We start from the raw sequence: 16,569 nt of genomic DNA, 5'->3' as shown, positions 1-16,569 counted from the left end.
CTGGACTCTCACGAGTGCGTCACAAGTTGTTAGTTAGATATGGTAGTTAGAGCAAATAGGTTTGTAGTTTTAGTATCTCCTTTCAATAGCATATTAATGTATTATAGTATAGTTATAATAAAGAAATCATTCAGCCTTCTGAAGTGGAGTCAGACATCATCATTTCTTCCCACCAGGTTCACCTGTGTTTACAATAGTATGTCTTCATATGAAAGCTACAGCTGGACATAGCTATTGCTAAGGCCCTGAATAATGTAACTGCAGTGACTGTTTTATTTGGGAAACCAAAAATTTGTTTGTATGTGCTGTCAGCTCAGCTCATGGATTCCACTACCAAGAGAAAATTTCTGGAAATAAAAGCAGGAGCTCTTTTTCATGGGATTTTTCAGGATCTATTGACCACGTTTAGCTGGAGATTTTTGTTCAAATCACGGCTCAGGACCCAACCCCTGGAACATTTGCCCTAAGAATGTAATGGTAACATGAATTCTGCCTTATACTGGCCATAAACGTACAGCAGCAACTTTGGACCCTCTTCAACTGGAAAACTGAGAGTGCATTAGGCCACTATGGAAGTCAGAGCTCAGCCAGTGTAATATCTGAATGCCTCTGCCTCAGCAGGATTTGCACCTAGGGCTTGTACAGGAAGTGTTTTCTCATACTAAACAGGAGACTGTCCTTGACCTTTATGTTGCTGTACACCACATGTCAGTAATTAATTTTTCCTGTGCTTGCAGCAAGCACACTGCCCAGATGGAAATCCCACGCTCACAGTCCCAGGCAGCAGGCTCATGCCATCAGCCCAGAGCTTCTCACCAACATGAGACATTTTTCTACATGATTAAGGACCCACAGCACCTTCTGCTACAATAAAACTATTTGTTCAGTCACACAGAATTTTTCCTTTCAAAGCAAGTCTAGAGCCATTGTGTGAGTCATCTCCTGTATTTTATCAGTGTGAAATAGGGTGTATATTCACGAAGGCTTAATCTGAAATCTTTTTGCTCACAGTGGTAACATTTCCACTGATTTCAAAGGATCTCAGATCAAGCTTCAAGAATTACTACATTTTGGTCTATCAGATTTGTTCATTTCAGGCCTTTATGAATTGCGGAGCAGCTGTGTACAGAACCAAGTCATGTGGAGATTAAACAAACTCCATTGACATCAGTCTCCTGACAGAGAATAGCAGCAAGAAACAAATATTGACTAGAAAAACAACGCATGTACAGTGACATTTAGCTTGTATAAAGTCATAGTCTCCACATAAATGCAAATAGCACCATTTCCCCAGAGCTGAATAAACGATATTCATCGGTAAATATTTGTGTGTCTTTTGATATGTCTCTAAGCAGCAAGATGAGAAATTGAGATGGAAAATACATTTGCAGGTGAGAATTCAGTGCAGATTTTTCTTCAAGTTTTTCTCTCAATGCGTTTGGGAGACCTTGAAAAGCAGATGCTTCCCTTCCTAGTTAGTCACTTAAATGCAAAGCATCAGAACTACAACAGACCATAGCACACTCAGCTCCTGTCAGTAGTTTCCTGACCCTGCCACTCATGCTGTGCTACATGGCAGGGGTCCAAGCCTGAGAATACTCCTCAGAAAGAAACCCTAAAGCAGCTAATTAATTTAGGAGCCTCGTACCGATACTCAGAAGGGATTTATGCACCAGAAAGCTATTGTTTAACTATCTTTATATGAGAGTTGGAAATTTTATGGACCAGGGTTTCAGTGACCTAATCATCTTTAATAATGTAGCACCTGTATAAAGTATGTGCAGAGGCTTTTTCCTCTGTATGAGGAACAACAGCACAGTTCATCAATATGAGGAATGAGTGCTCAGGCTCTTCCATTAGGAAAGAGAAGACTAGGAGCCCAAATCATTACAATAGAGATCTTTAAAGCCACAGGTGACACAGGAAAGGTGACTAGGTAGTAGCTCTTCACCATAGGGAACGAGTCTTCCCCATAAGTTGCACTCTTAGAATCATATTTAGGTTTGCTTCAAACCATAAAACAATGAAGATTAAATAGGATTTCAGGCATGTGCCTAGAGATGATAAACCCACTTCATGGGCACCTTACAGTGCTGCTGAATTTCTGGAATGAACTCAGCATTCAGGCAGCAGGAGCTGCAAAAAAAGTCAATCCCATTATCTTTACATGGTCTCCCTGGAGGTGCTAGCAAATGAGACAGTGGACTATGCTCATGCCAGGCCTGTGTACAGTATATGAAGTATTAGCCTTGCAAACTGTTGGGATCTTCAACTCAATGAAGTAAAAATAATGATTATCAGCATGTAAGAAAACCCAACTGTTCCCACAGCAACTCTTTCATGTTATATTGGACATAGTCTTCTTTTTCTTCTCCTCTTCAGTTTTTAAGATGTTCCAGTGAGGTGCTTTAATAGTTTGCAAATGAAACAGACTTCTTTCTAATAAAGGATTCTTTTTAAAAAATAGTTTTCCCACATGGGATTTTGCTCCAGCAAAATAGTCTTGGTTTACAACTATTTCACAAGCTCTTCATGATTTCTGTTCCAAAAGACCATGGGAGGAGAGTCACTACAAGACAGTTTTGTTTGTAATTACAAAACAAACAGAACACCATTAGTTCAAAGGATACTAAGCTTCAAAATAATTCATATTATTTTAAAAGTTACATAGAGGTCTATGGACCTGGAGGTCTGGAGGTCTGTGGACAGTTCTTCCATTCTCCACATAAATGCAACCAGAGGAAGTCAAGAAATTTTTTTAAGAGTAAACATTATTCAAAATGAGTTTCAATAGTGTTTTTTCTTTTTATAAGCCTATTCAAAAGGAGAAACAAAGATTTTTTACTTAGAGAGATTACACTATTAGTGACCAAGGGGTCACTGAAACATTTTGTCCCTGGTTCCAGTTTTTAAAGTAAGACTTTTTTCAGAAGAAATAGAGTGAACCCCTCTCTTTCTGAGTCCTCCAGCACCTTTTCTGTGATTCTCTATTTCCTTCAAACACCAAGATGCTGTCTCTGTTCTTCCTAGCTGAGAAACAGGGGATCACTTCAGCACCAGTCTTCCAGTGCTGTGACAGCATGGTTTCTACAGTTGGAATTACTATGGTTTGGGGTTTTTTAAGGTGAACGTGACTGCTGTTTATTTTGCTTTGGCAAAATGTTTCTGGGAGCTGTTATGGATGGACCTTCATCTTAGTTGCTCCTGGCAGAGTGAGTCCTGGCTGCAGGAAGAATTGCAGGTTTGGGCGATGGACTCGCTGCTCAGGACCTTTCAGATGTTGTGTGCCTTCACTTTACCATTAAACCATACTAACCATCTTCATGAATATCTGTCCCTGGGCCCTTCACTCATCAGTGAAGCACCATCACAAATGCTGCTTTTCTAAGGAGGGCTGTGTGATGGCACACTTCTCTGCCCTCTCCCCTTACGAATTACAGGGAGGGATCTCACACAGCTTAGCTGCCAATGTCTGATAGCATATCTCATTATCCAAGCTGTCCTCCCACCTGTATTTTATCTGACTGCAGGTTTTAGTCATAGAGTCAATGAACAAATAGTCTGAATGAAAGTTTGAGCAGTAGGAGGAAGGATTATGAAGGGCCACAGGACCCGCCAATACCCAGCGTCGATGCTCTTTTCTTTTGTGCCTGTGTGCGCCTTGCTGAACCATTCAGTGGAACAAAAGGGAAGAGCAGAGCAAAAGAGCCAGGCCAAAAGCAGCAGTGGGTACTGGCAGCAGCACAAAACCCCAGACAAACGTCTTCCCTTGCCATAACCGCCTGTTCCTTAGCCAGTGATTTGGGCCTGTCACCAGGTCTTTGAAGTTTTCATGTTTTCCTGATGCATGAAAACATCCATAGCAGGGGATCGGTGACATGGTCAACTTCATAAAACAATGTAGGCTGAAAAAAAAAAAATTTAAGCTTTAAAAATTTGCTGAGGAGAGGAAATTTTGGTGACACAGCATATTGTAATGATGCATGTACAAAGTGAAGTAGGCTCTAAAATATAGAGGAAAAGTCTTTAGTAGTGAAAAACATTGAGAAATAGGAAGAAACACAATCTTAACCACAAGTTTTCTAAAACAAAAAATTAATCAGAGAACAATGTCTCTGTGAGAATGACTGCTAAGCATGAAGGTTGCAAGGGTCAGTAACAGGTACAGATTGTATTTTTCTTTCCAGATAAGAGGTTAAGTGCGTAGGTTACGTGTCCTCTGGCCCTGGCTATTTACTAAACTAGGATATCACCAGGGATCAAGAGCATCTTTGCACTGAGAAAAGATCAGGTGAGAAGCACAGCTCTGGAGTAGTTAAATGCTGCTCTGGGGCTATCGAACAAGCTTGCTGCCTCTGTTAATATAGATGTCATGCACATACCAGGGGAGAGCATGTCAGCTAACTTTAATCAGGTTAACTCAGGCAACAAGGCTGTCTAGCTGTGGGAATCAGGAACTCCACGACTGAGAATTTAGTTTCTTGGCTGGGTGAATTAACCCATTCAGTACTCCATGCTAACGTAACATGATGTTTCTGTACACAAGCTAGCTCATTTCAGCACTTCTACAAATGCCATGTGCAAAACAAATGGAGACAAATCGAAACATCTTTTCATTTTCTGTTCTTTCAGAGATTTATAGTGAAAGAAGGTTTCTATCTCCATAAATAATCTCTGGAGGGAGAATAGGTACAGGGAGAAGTTCTTTCTGCCACAACGTGGTGGAAAAGGCAGCACTTACATGTTTTGACAGCGTAGGGTTGTACAACTGATTACTATAAATTCTATCCCAAAAGATTTTGCAAGATCCAGCTACCCATGTCTCTTGTCTCTAAAGCATGGGAAATTAGAGCCTCCGGTGGCCATAAGTTAAACATCTCAGGATATTAGATAGGGCATGAAAAGGGTATAGTGAAATGAACTACCAGGAATGAGCTGAAGGTGTTTTGTGTATGTGTGTACGTGGGTGTTTTGTGTGGCGTAAAACAAAAGAGACTTTTTACAAGTATGGTGCTAAAGGTCTAAAGGGATGTGATGATGAGTTTTGAATTTATTTTTTCATTTGATTCTCTCTTGAAAGCAAATTATTATAAATTTAGAGTGTTATTTATTACAAAATATTGCAACTAGAGTAGGGTGCTACTCTAGTTTTTTAAATCAGAAATCTGTGTGTTTCACTACCCCAGAGAATTTTATTTATGTCTGACGAAAACCAGGATTCAATCTGTATTGAGTCCCAGTTTGTATCAGATTGCAGTTCAACAGCATCTTGTGAGCTTTCACAGCCTAAGATTTACTAACTTTCATATTGAAAGTAGATAAAAATGAGTAATCATCTGTGAATGATAATTATACCACTGCTTGTGGGAGGGAGCATGGTTTGAAGATCATCACTAATTATTGTTTCTCATTTGCATGTGCCAAGATCTGCACCACAAAATTTACCTCCATAGTGTAATGCTGGTGGAATTATTTTTTATAAAACCTGCAAAACTGCTCCAAGGGTTTTTGGAGGCAGCACCTCCCCTCTCCCATCAGTTTTCCCCCAGGCTTCTAACTTGGGAAGGAAATCCTCCAGGCTGGCAAGGTTCACTGGGAAGGAAGGTAAAATCTTCCTGACATGCAAGGAGAGATCCCCTTTCTGATGCTGAGGGAGTTGAAACATCATGGTCAGCCTGGCATTTATCCTGGGCTCTTCAGCAAAAGAGACAGAGAGCAACATCACAATATACAGTGACAAGACACAAATAACAGTGCCTAAGCACCGCTTTGCAGTTTGACATTTTAGCAACCTCCTTGACATAATTTAGTTTTCAATGGAAAATAAGCAGAGCCATGAACGTTCCTGCACACACACACAGCTGGCCTGCACGAACACTTGGTTTTGCTCTTGCAAGAGGACAAGAGGACACAGACTCACCTCTTTGCCCTGAGGAGATGATGGGTAGCTTCCAAAGCCATCAGACCTGGTGCAGGCACTGACACAGCAGCACCAGAGTGCTGTGTCCCTCTGTCCCCTGGGTTCTATGCTGGCTGGGAATAACCCAGACCTCCCAGATTCCCAACAATGGTGTCAGGTTTGACTCATGTGCTCTGATCTGAGCAACAAGTTGGGTTATTGCCCTGATTTTGGCTGTGGACGAGCAAGGCATACTCACTTTTTCCCTTGTTATCTCTTGTTCCACTTCTTGTCCTTTTCACCAGACTTGACACTCCTTTTCTCCTCCCAAGAGAACAACTTTGGCCAAATCAGTCCCAGTTTTGCAGCAGCCAGTGAAATCTGGTTTCTGATAGATTTGATAGAGGCACACTCAGCTTTATATGTGATTACTATTGGAGCGACTGGGGTTCTGTGGGTTTTGCAAGCCTCTGCTCCCAAAAAGCCCCCAGTGCTTCCCTCCACTCTTCTGTGAATTTCAACCACTTCTCATGTAACTCCACCTGCAAAACCCAGCCATCCCTCGGGGCCTCATTTGTGATTAGTGTCAGGTGCCTGTTCTGGTACCTGTCACACCCAGCATGTTCTCTGTTGTGCCCAGCAGTGTCCCCAGTGCTGCGCACTCAGCCCATCCTCTCTGGCCAGGACTGAGCTGAAGCACAGATATCCCTGTATCCCTAGAAATCTACATTACACAAAGACATGCTGCAGGCACTATATCCTTGATTACAACATTCTGTGTTTTGGCTATTTATGACAGGGTCACTACATGTATGAGCGTTAGTAGGATGCCCACAGATGCAAACACACAGCTATGCCTCCACACACTTTGCTTACTGCCGAGTCGTTCCAACCTGTCTTTCCATCATGCTGCTTGTTTCAGTGGTGTGCACAGGGTGAATCTTAACTTGAAGGTCAATTTTATAGGTCAACTCGTACAAATTTCAAAGTAATTTCATTCCTGGCCTCATTCAGTCTGTGTAGGAAAAGGTTGCATCCCTAAATCTACGGTCCCATAATGCAGCTACGAATTCCTCAGACACGTTCTTGTAAAATTTTGGGTTTCACACAAAAATAGTGATATATTTTATTGTGCTGCCCCAGTTTACGCTTCTGTCAGGCAATCCCAATGCACCTTCTAATAGTTTGCTTTCATTTGCCTACAACTGGCTTCAAAATCTCATGCTGTGGCTGTGAGTATGAGCTGCCTGGTGACAACAAGATTTTGTTTTGCTGACAATTTTGCCACAGGTTGGTGTGATTCTGACCATCTCCACTTTCTCAGCTTTTGCATGCTGCTTTTCCAAATACGACATGTTACAAACAGCATCCATGCCTTTATAAATCCATAATGTGACCTCTGCAGACTGACATCCTTAGAAGCCCAAAGCAATACTAGAGTACAAGACTTAGTATTTGGAAACCTATAATCTTCAGTTAAACTCAGCTGTATCATTTGATTACCAAGAAGCCATGAAGTCCAAGATTTGTTAACTTTACAAAAGCAACGCTAGAAAGTTACAAGTGAAAGGCCTGAATTTCAGAGCTTTGTACATAAAGTTGGAAGAGAAAACCTCTTTGAAGGAAGAGGAAGAGCACTGAAAGTTTAGCATCTTTTCGTAGCTTGAAATACTAGCATTATCATAAATGTGTTAAGTCATATTTTCCATAAACTGTCTCACAAATCATGGCACACATTCTTGCCCTTCAGAGCTCCAGTCATGGTTATATTGGAAGTGAAAAGTACTCAGACCAATTCAGAGTTTAACAGAATCAAATTGATTTATTGCTATCAAGAGCACAAAGGTGGAGCAGTCATACAGTGCAATAATTGCTTAGAGGAAATGTAAAACCATAGATGTAAAGGAACTAACCTGCCCTGTACATACATATTTGCAATGCCAGTTTCACTTCTTTGCTCCAAGTAATATTGTTGCATTTGTTATGAAATGGTTCAATGGCCAAGGAGTGGGAGTCAATCTGTCCAACAGAAATTCAGAGTACTCTGCTACACGTGGTCCTCTGCTGAGGAGACATGGACATTGCCATCTCACAGCCTCAAGTTGTCCAGTTCCTTTTAAGGAACAATTAATCAAACTCTTTCCCCTTTCTTCCTCCTAAAAAGCACTCAAAGCCATCACCAATAATCAGCTAATATGAAGCATGATTGATTCCCATTTGGAGGAAGCCAGATGAGCTTCTTGCACCTAATGTGGGAAATTAGTCTGTGTGTGTAAAATCCTCTCTGTAGGAAATGACTGACAGCCTGAAGCGATACAGCTGCAAAACATAAACACAGCAGTGCTTTTAGTGAGAGCACTTTAAATAACTGTTATTAATGTCCCTTCCAAGATGTCACTTAGAAAACCACAATCAATTACTATAGTGATAGCAATACTATATATAGCAATTGTATGCAAGTGATGGAGATGCTGGAAACCAGCTATTATTTCTTCAATATAGTAAAATTCTCCTTGTTAACACTCATGTTATGACCACAAACACACCTGCATTTTTAAAAGATTGACGATAAGTAGCATTTAAATTCTGCCCTCTATTAATAAGCAAGGTCAATCACTGGCATCTCTGTAAATCACTTCCCAGTTTAAAACATCATTTCTTTCCTGGGCCAAAGTACTCTCTGTCTGTGTCTTCGAGTTCAAAAGTAGAGAGAAGACAGATGGACAAGCAGGGACAATGGGAGAGTGGCTGGGGAGGAGGCACTGTGGGAGAGTGGACATGAGCCCTGGAGGCAGTGCTGAGATGGCACCAGCAGCTCAGCAGAGTCTCAGGCTGCTCTGGCACAGGAGGTGAGCTGAGAGGTGAACAGCCAGTCAACTAATTATAACTAACTAGTTCTAATGCCAGTGTGTATCCTCAACATGTGGGTAAGGGAGGATGAGAGGCACAAACTTAAGCTGTAGAAGAAACCTTCAGCTCTCAAAAGCTGAAATTACTTTTCAGCATTTAAATATACTTCTTTAATAATACTGGTTTAGTGCTTTTATGTGGTATTTATATTGTCTGAATCGCTAAGGGCTCACTTCCTATAAGGAACACTGGAATTAAAATTGAATTAACTCTCAAGTGATGGGTTTGGATTGCGATGGGCTTGCGGGGTCTGAGGTACCTGCAGGCAGGGGTGATGCTCTGTTTATATTTTTCCCTGTCTTCAATTATTGCAGTGCTTTCCAGGCAAAAAAAATGTTGGCCCTCCTGAGCAGTAGCAGACTCGTAAAGCCAAACTCCCCCGTGTTATAAGTGGTACCCTTTGTCCTAAAGGAAACCTGATGTTTGGATCTGATTAAGTTTGTTTCAAGACAAGTTAATTAAGGAAAGCAAAGAATTTATTTTTCAGAGTATCCTTGAGGTACAGGGAACAGGTAGAGCTCAGAAAGGATTTTCCTTGGGATACATCAGTGTAGGCCATCTGTGGGGAGAACCACAGCAATTCAGGTCTTACTGCATTAAACATGTATCTAGGCAGTGCTGAGCAGAGAAAGTGATGGGGACCACACAGGGTGGGGATAATGAAACTTCAGGGCCCCAGAGGGGTGAAGGACGAGCAGGAAGGAGTGCTGCTTACACCAAGAAGCACCACAAGACTTCCTTTGTGGGCAACAGATCAACAAGTGGTTGTGGAGGAGATGTGAATTCCACGGCGTCTTCCACTCTTCTTGAGTGTGCTTGTGGATTGGGGTACACTCACTAAATAATAGTGCTGAAGAAAGGATATGGATTGCAATTGGTTTTGTTCTGTGCTCCAGGAGTGCAGAGAGGGAGAGAAAGCCTCTTTGTTTTATCCTCTGATCAAAGCATCAGACATAATAAGGGGGCAAACTAAGGAAATCAGAATCTGGCTTGACAGAAAAGACTCCCATGAACAATTTATGAAGAAGGTTTGAGCTGATATTTTGGCTTTAGGCCTAAACAATCAAATTGACATTTCCATGTGTGGTAACCCCATGAAGACTCATGGATGGATTTCCATCTGACTTCTCCAGTCAATTTTCAATAAGCAGGCCTAATATTTCCCCCAAGGCTCTTTGTAGTTTAAAGCTGTTTAAAGTAGTTTCTTAAGAGTAGAGTATGCTTTGGGAGAAAGGCAGTTCTGCTATTCCTTGGGCAGAAATAAAACTCACATTTTGCTAACCCAGAGACTACAGCAATCCGGATCTGCTTTCCTAGAGCCTATCCACAAATAGAAGTTTTTATCTAAAGTTTCTATTTTTAATTTTTCCTCATTCAGCTCATTCTGAAATGGCACTCCAATTTCTGAAGAAGAGCATATGTACACAGAGCTAAGCAGCCAACTAGCTTTAAATGCATAATTCCTTATTCAATTTCTTAATTCCTCATTAGCTTGCATGTGCAAACCCAGAGTCTAATCCAAGTCCCACTGGTGTCAGTGAGAATGGGTTTCACCTCTCAGATTTAGCCATCTAAAAATCAGGCATGTATTCTAAATGCAACTGTGGAGGAACCACTTGTAGTGAAAATAGAGAAAGATCAGCCTTTCTGGGATATGATTCATAGCATCTTCCTGAAGGGCTTGTCTTGAGAGGGGACAAGTGTATTTCCAGCAGCCACAATCTTTTTCCCCTGCTTGTAAAAGGAGCCTGTACAACTAACCTAGAAGCCTTCTTACTCTGATAAATGAAGCCAGGGGAAGGAATCTTTCTGTTTATTTCAGTGGATAAGGATTCTGACTTTGAGTTTTCCACATCCTTTATGCCAAGATAAATTACAAATGAGTAAGCAAGGTCCCAGAGGTCATCCCAAGCTGCTTCTCATGGACTGTTAACTCTGGCTTCAGTTAGCATTTGGGATGTATTGAAAAGACATGTGAACTTCTGAAATAAAATTTAACTTTTTTTTAATTATTGTTCCTTGCATCACACTGGACTCCCTGACAGGGAGCATAATTGCATGAAAATCTCAAAGCAATGGCAGAAGCTTTTTGTCTGTCTCCTCTAAAGACACTCACAGTGGGATATGTGAAATGTCACGAATAATTAGACAAAACTATATGAGCTCCTAGCAACACTGATGTGCTGTGTAAAACCAAGCATTTGCCATAAAGCTTTAAACATTGTTGAAAACCTGCATGATAAAAGTAACCCAAGTAATTTTTAAGTACCATTTCTAATATATTAATACAGACATGGTTATGAAAAAGCAGAATAGAAAGGTATGAAATGCTGGCATGCCTTTGCTCAGATAGGCTGCTCTGCTGCTTTTTTTCCAAAGGTGATATATAAAAGTAATTGATGCCTCTCATATAGACATTAAAATGAAGAGGCAAATTCCCTCAGCTCTTCATCTGCTGGAGAGTATTTTAACAAGCAGGAAAAGGGCTAGCTCCTGGTATCAGTATCACAAAGATCATAGACATGTTTGTGAAAAGGGACCTGTGGAGGTCCCTTAGTCCAGCCTCCTACTTTAAGTAAAATCTCCAAAATGAAGAAGGAATAACCATTTCACATCAGCAGGAAATCTGGCTCAAATTGCCCTTTAGAGAAGAAAAAAATGAATGATGAATGCAGAGAAAAGGGGAGAGAAAAGGCAAGAGAGGAGAAGGGAAAACAGACCAACATTTTATTTGAGATGATAATATTAGAAATGCAAAACTTTTTTACCAAAAGGTGGGATTATCCTAGATTGATTAACAGATGTGTTTTTGTCTTCTAGGAAAACAATGAACAATGAATTTCTTCTTTCCAGGAAGAAACCTGGAAGTTTTTTTGCTGCTCTGTTGAATATGGGATTATAAATTTTTGTTTAAACTGCATATAGAGCATCTCTTTCAAATGGATAACTTCTGAACCTGGAATTCTTCATTACAAACTTCTTGCATCCTGGAGGGGAAAATGAATTTCACAAATTGCACCACTGAAGCCAGTGAGGCTGCAAAGCCAAAGACAGTAACTGAAAAGATGCTCGTTACCCTGACCTTGGCCACAATCACAACCTTGACTATGCTGCTGAATTCTGCTGTAATTGCAGCAATCTCCACAACCAAGAAGCTCCACCAGCCGGCAAATTATCTCATCTGTTCACTGGCTGTGACAGATCTCCTTGTTGCTGTTCTCGTCATGCCCTTGAGCATCACTTACATAATGATAGATAAGTGGACTTTGGGGTACTTCATCTGTGAGATCTGGCTCAGCGTGGACATGACCTGTTGCACGTGTTCAATCCTTCATCTGTGCGTCATTGCACTGGACAGGTACTGGGCCATCACAGACGCCATCGAATACGCCAGGAAAAGAACGGCAAAAAGGGCTGGGCTGATGATAGTCACCGTGTGGACTATCTCCGTTTTCATATCAATGCCCCCCTTGTTTTGGAGAAACCACCACAGCATCAGTATTCCCAGCGAGTGTCGCATTCAGCATGACCATGTCATCTACACGATTTATTCCACATTCGGGGCATTTTACATCCCCTTGACTTTGATCCTGATCCTGTACTACAGAATTTACCACGCTGCAAAGAGCCTTTACCAAAAGCGGGGTTCAAGCCGCCACCTCAGCAACAGGAGCACCGACAGCCAGAACTCTTTTGCCAGCTGCAAGCTCACACAGACATTCTGCGTCTCGGACTTCTCCACGTCTGACCCAACCACAGAGTTTGATAAAATCAACGCATCCGTGAGGATCCCTCCTTTCGAGAATGACTTGGACCCGGCTGGCGACCGGCAGCAGATCTCCACGACACGAGAACGAAAGGCTGCTCGCATTTTGGGGCTGATTTTAGGTGCTTTCATTTTGTCCTGGTTGCCCTTTTTCATCAAGGAACTGCTTGTGGGCCTCCACATTTGCACTGTCTCTCCAGAAGTAGCAGACTTCTTGACCTGGCTTGGGTATGTCAACTCGCTCATCAACCCTTTGCTGTACACGAGCTTTAACGAGGATTTCAAGCTGGCCTTTAGAAAGCTCATCAGGTGTCGAGAACACACTTAAAAGTACTGAGAGAAGATGATGCTGGCATGACTCCTGGCCTTAAAAATGAGCAAAACTATTTGACTCTGCCACTGTTTCCCTTGATAAAGGGGATTTTTGTGTTTGCCTACTTGCTTGACTGTTCTTCAGCCTGTAATTCATTATGCCATTTTTTTAATCTCTAGTGTTATTCATAGTAAAGGGTTTGAAATAAATTTATTCTACAAAGGAAAAGATTTTTTAGAAATGAAACAACAAAAAAATAGTATTAGGTACTCATGTCTAAGACATTTTGTGTAATCAATGATTCAAGAAGCAACAATATTCACTTTTATACTTTTTCCATTTAAAAATCAAACATCTAAATTATGTACTGTATAAACTAAACCTCATAAATACATATTCAAAAATTAATAAACATTTCATGGTCATGACAGCTAAACAGCACCTCTTTACTACATTGTGAAAAAGCTGTAACAGCCATTTAGGAGGAAAATTACCAGCACTTCCACCTTGGGCTGAGGCAGAATAAGGAATACACTTCAGGAATACACTCCCAAAACAGAAAGCAAAGTTCAGTTCATTGTATCTAGAAATTATCCCATTTCATAACCCAAAGGAATTGTTTAAGTGGCTGTCTTTGTATAATATTCCAGATTTACATTCAAGGTGTTGGGCAGACACCTGTGCAGATCGTTTGGCAATTGAGAGGATGCAGCTGGCAAGTATCATACTTGTAAAACTAACTGCACATCTGAGTGGTCACACTTTCAATACCACTAACCCCATTTCTTCAGGCCTTGTGCCTTAATCAGTTCTGGGGCAGTATTTTTCACTTGTGCCACACTTCACCTGAATGTTGTGGTGCACAACCCCAAGGATATATGGATCTTACCCCCACCAACTCAGACAACTGGATATCTTTGCAGCAGGCCAGCTATATATAGAAATTCAAAAACATCAGTTAAACCTAATTATTTCTGAATATCAGGAAAAAAAATTCAATAAAAGAATTTACTTCAAATAGCAGTCTGCACATATGCCTTGTTGTCATCTCACAATTTCCAATGGCAATCTTGCCCACTTAACATATGGTCAGGTGCTCTGGTAGGATTTCTTGCTCTGGGGGTCCTTCACAGACCTACTTCCCCTGTCCTGAGAGACAAAAAGTCCTTTGTATCCTACTTTTTGAGCTTATGGAGAAGTTAACATTTTCTAATTCAAATATTGTGGAAATCAGTCTGGGAAGGGGCAAATCAAACCTGAGAATTTGGTATTGTCCATTAGAAACTCCTAAGCACCCTTTAAATATTTATTACTGCCTTGCACGCTAATTTTCTTCCCTGTCCATTTTTCTGGACAAATTCATTTTGAATTACACCAATACACAACAAAGGTAACACCACATATGTCAACCTGACATCCAATAACTGTGAAAACTATAGTATGGTGGCTCCAAATCCATCAAAGCAAATACTAAAGGTAGCAAAAGTGTTGTAACAGCACTGGAAGCTATCTCTTAAAAATGTTTTGAAAATTTACAAGATGACAATCATTTTTCTTATCAAGAGTCAAGGAAGTGTAAGTAATATGTGAGTAATAAACTGCAAATGGAACTGAGAAATGACATGCTTATTGGTGAGAGAAAGCATTTGGCTGGAAAGATGCAGTGCCACAAGCTGAGCATAAACCAAGTCTGAAGGTGACAAAAGTGTGACCTGCTGCTTTACCCACATGCAGTGAGATTCTTCTTTCAGGACTCCCTGCCTGAGTTTGGGAGGTTCATTTCCAGCTGTCCTTCTGAATCTACTGTTACAGTTGCCACCAGATACCTTTGGATTCCCTACTAGCAAACATTAATACCTAAAAAGAGAGGAAAATTATCTCAGCCACTGAAAATTTCTTTTAGTGAGGAAGCACAGACATCCATTATGGTTTTTCCTTTTTGCAGCTTATTGGAGGTGGAAATTGCTGATTGAAAGCAGGGAAGTGTATCCTGACTCTGCCTATCAACAAAGCTTCCAAAGCAGCTCCCCAGAGTCGATATGCTATTAAGAAAAAAAAAACAAAAACCAAAAAAACCAAACACAAGCACAAAAAAACCCACAAACAAACAAACAAAAAACCCTGGAAATTAAAATAAAAATGTGGTATTTGTAAGAAGTGCTGCAGAATATTTTTTTTTTCTTTCAGAAAGTGCAACAGAATTTATTATTAAAGAACAAAGACTCAGCACAATTTGTGAAACAAGTTGACTGGCAGAGAAAACAGGACACACAAGCAGTTATGGCTAGAAGAGAGTAGTAGATTTTGGTGTCCCTTGGGTGTACAAGGGTGCCCAGCTGCTGTGATGACCAGAAAGGGAAGAGCAAAAGTGCAAGACTGCCCCAGCAGACTGTCTGAGCCACCCCAAGGAACTCAGCTGAGGCAGAAGCTGCAGCCCAGCCAGGTTCTTTGGGCTGTCTCTGGGGCTCTGGCTCAGCTGTGGGGTGGCTGCACAGGGGTCTTTGCTAGGAGAAGGGAAGGGGTGGAAGTGACAGTGCTGGTGCAAGGTGTTTCAGAGGGGAAGACCAACAAAATGAGAGATGCTTCCAGCTCTGACTGCTGCTCCTAAGGGCACGTGGCACACAGAGTAATTTAGGTCGGACGGGTTCTCTGGAGGCCAGCTAGTCCAAGCTCCCTACAAACAACAAACCTCAAAGTGGGACCAGCCTCACAGCTCAACATGGTTCTGATATGCTGGGTGCAGTCCTGTTTCTCATGGAAAAACAACACCTTGGTCAACTCTTTTGCTAGGACTGATGCTCATTTAAAGCCATAAGTGTGGCTGAAGGGCTGGAAATGCTGAGTGTGACCTCCACAGCAGCTGTCATAGGTAGGTAGCAGTGCTTCAGAAACGTGGATGAAAGCTGTAAAATACAGGAGCTGCATCATCTTTATTTCTACTAAAGGCTTCCTTTTAGTATGTGAACACAGCTATTACCACTCAAACTACCAATCAGGTTGAAGGCTGCATTCAATTTTAATATTTAGAGGTAATTAACAGGAAAAAACAGATGGATGGTTAATTTCCGTGCTTTCCTGTTAAATAAAGACTCACCATTCACTGCCAGCTGACTACTGATTTTCTAATTAAGTCATTAGCTAAACACAGAGAATGTTTTCCAACACATGCCACTAGATTGATGAAGATGCATGTTTTCCCCATGATCAGAATCAAAGTCAGGAACAATATAAAGGATTGGCTACTTAAAACAACTCAACTTGATCAGAAATTACCAGTCTTCTCATGAAAATGAAAACTTTTGCTAGTCTGACACCACTGTTTGGCAACACCTTTTTTTTTTTTTTTTTTTCCTTTTTTTTTTTCTGAGTTGTTTTTTTTTTTTCCTGCTGAGTTTTTGCTGCTTTTACAATGGGTTTGGAGATATTTCTTGACCTGTCCATGACAACTCCTCATTCACATCTATCCTGGATCAGGCCCACCCACACCATGTTGTGCAATACAAGATCTTCCTGACAAGCTCTTATTCAAGACCTACAAACTACCTCCATCTTCCTCAACCTCTCTAAACCATCCTGCAACCTCAAAGCCTTATTTTTTCTAATAGTGCCCTTGCAAAGGTGTCTTGATTTACAAGCCTCACTTCCTGCCTGTCCTGCCTTTGGGTTTCTGACTCTCTCTAA

At 41.1% G+C, this 16,569-nt stretch overlaps 1 protein-coding gene across 1 annotated transcript in view; it reads left to right on the top strand.

Annotated features, from left to right (window-relative positions):
* Positions 1-13,247, top strand: part of HTR1E (5-hydroxytryptamine receptor 1E) — a 35,482-nt gene extending 22,235 nt beyond the window's left edge. Inside the window, exon 2 of the mRNA XM_053974816.1 lies at positions 11,630-13,247. Within this exon, the coding sequence (XP_053830791.1) occupies positions 11,809-12,903 (1,095 nt within the window). The 5' untranslated portion in view covers positions 11,630-11,808 and the 3' untranslated portion in view covers positions 12,904-13,247. The remainder of the gene's footprint in view (positions 1-11,629) is intronic.
* The last annotated feature ends 3,322 nt before the right edge of the window (positions 13,248-16,569 follow it).

Source organism: Vidua macroura, chromosome 3 (assembly GCF_024509145.1).
Source record: "Vidua macroura isolate BioBank_ID:100142 chromosome 3, ASM2450914v1, whole genome shotgun sequence".
Classification (NCBI taxonomy): domain Eukaryota; kingdom Metazoa; phylum Chordata; class Aves; order Passeriformes; family Viduidae; genus Vidua; species Vidua macroura.
Note: the sequence above shows the minus strand (reverse complement) of the source record. Positions and strands in the feature narration are given on the sequence as shown.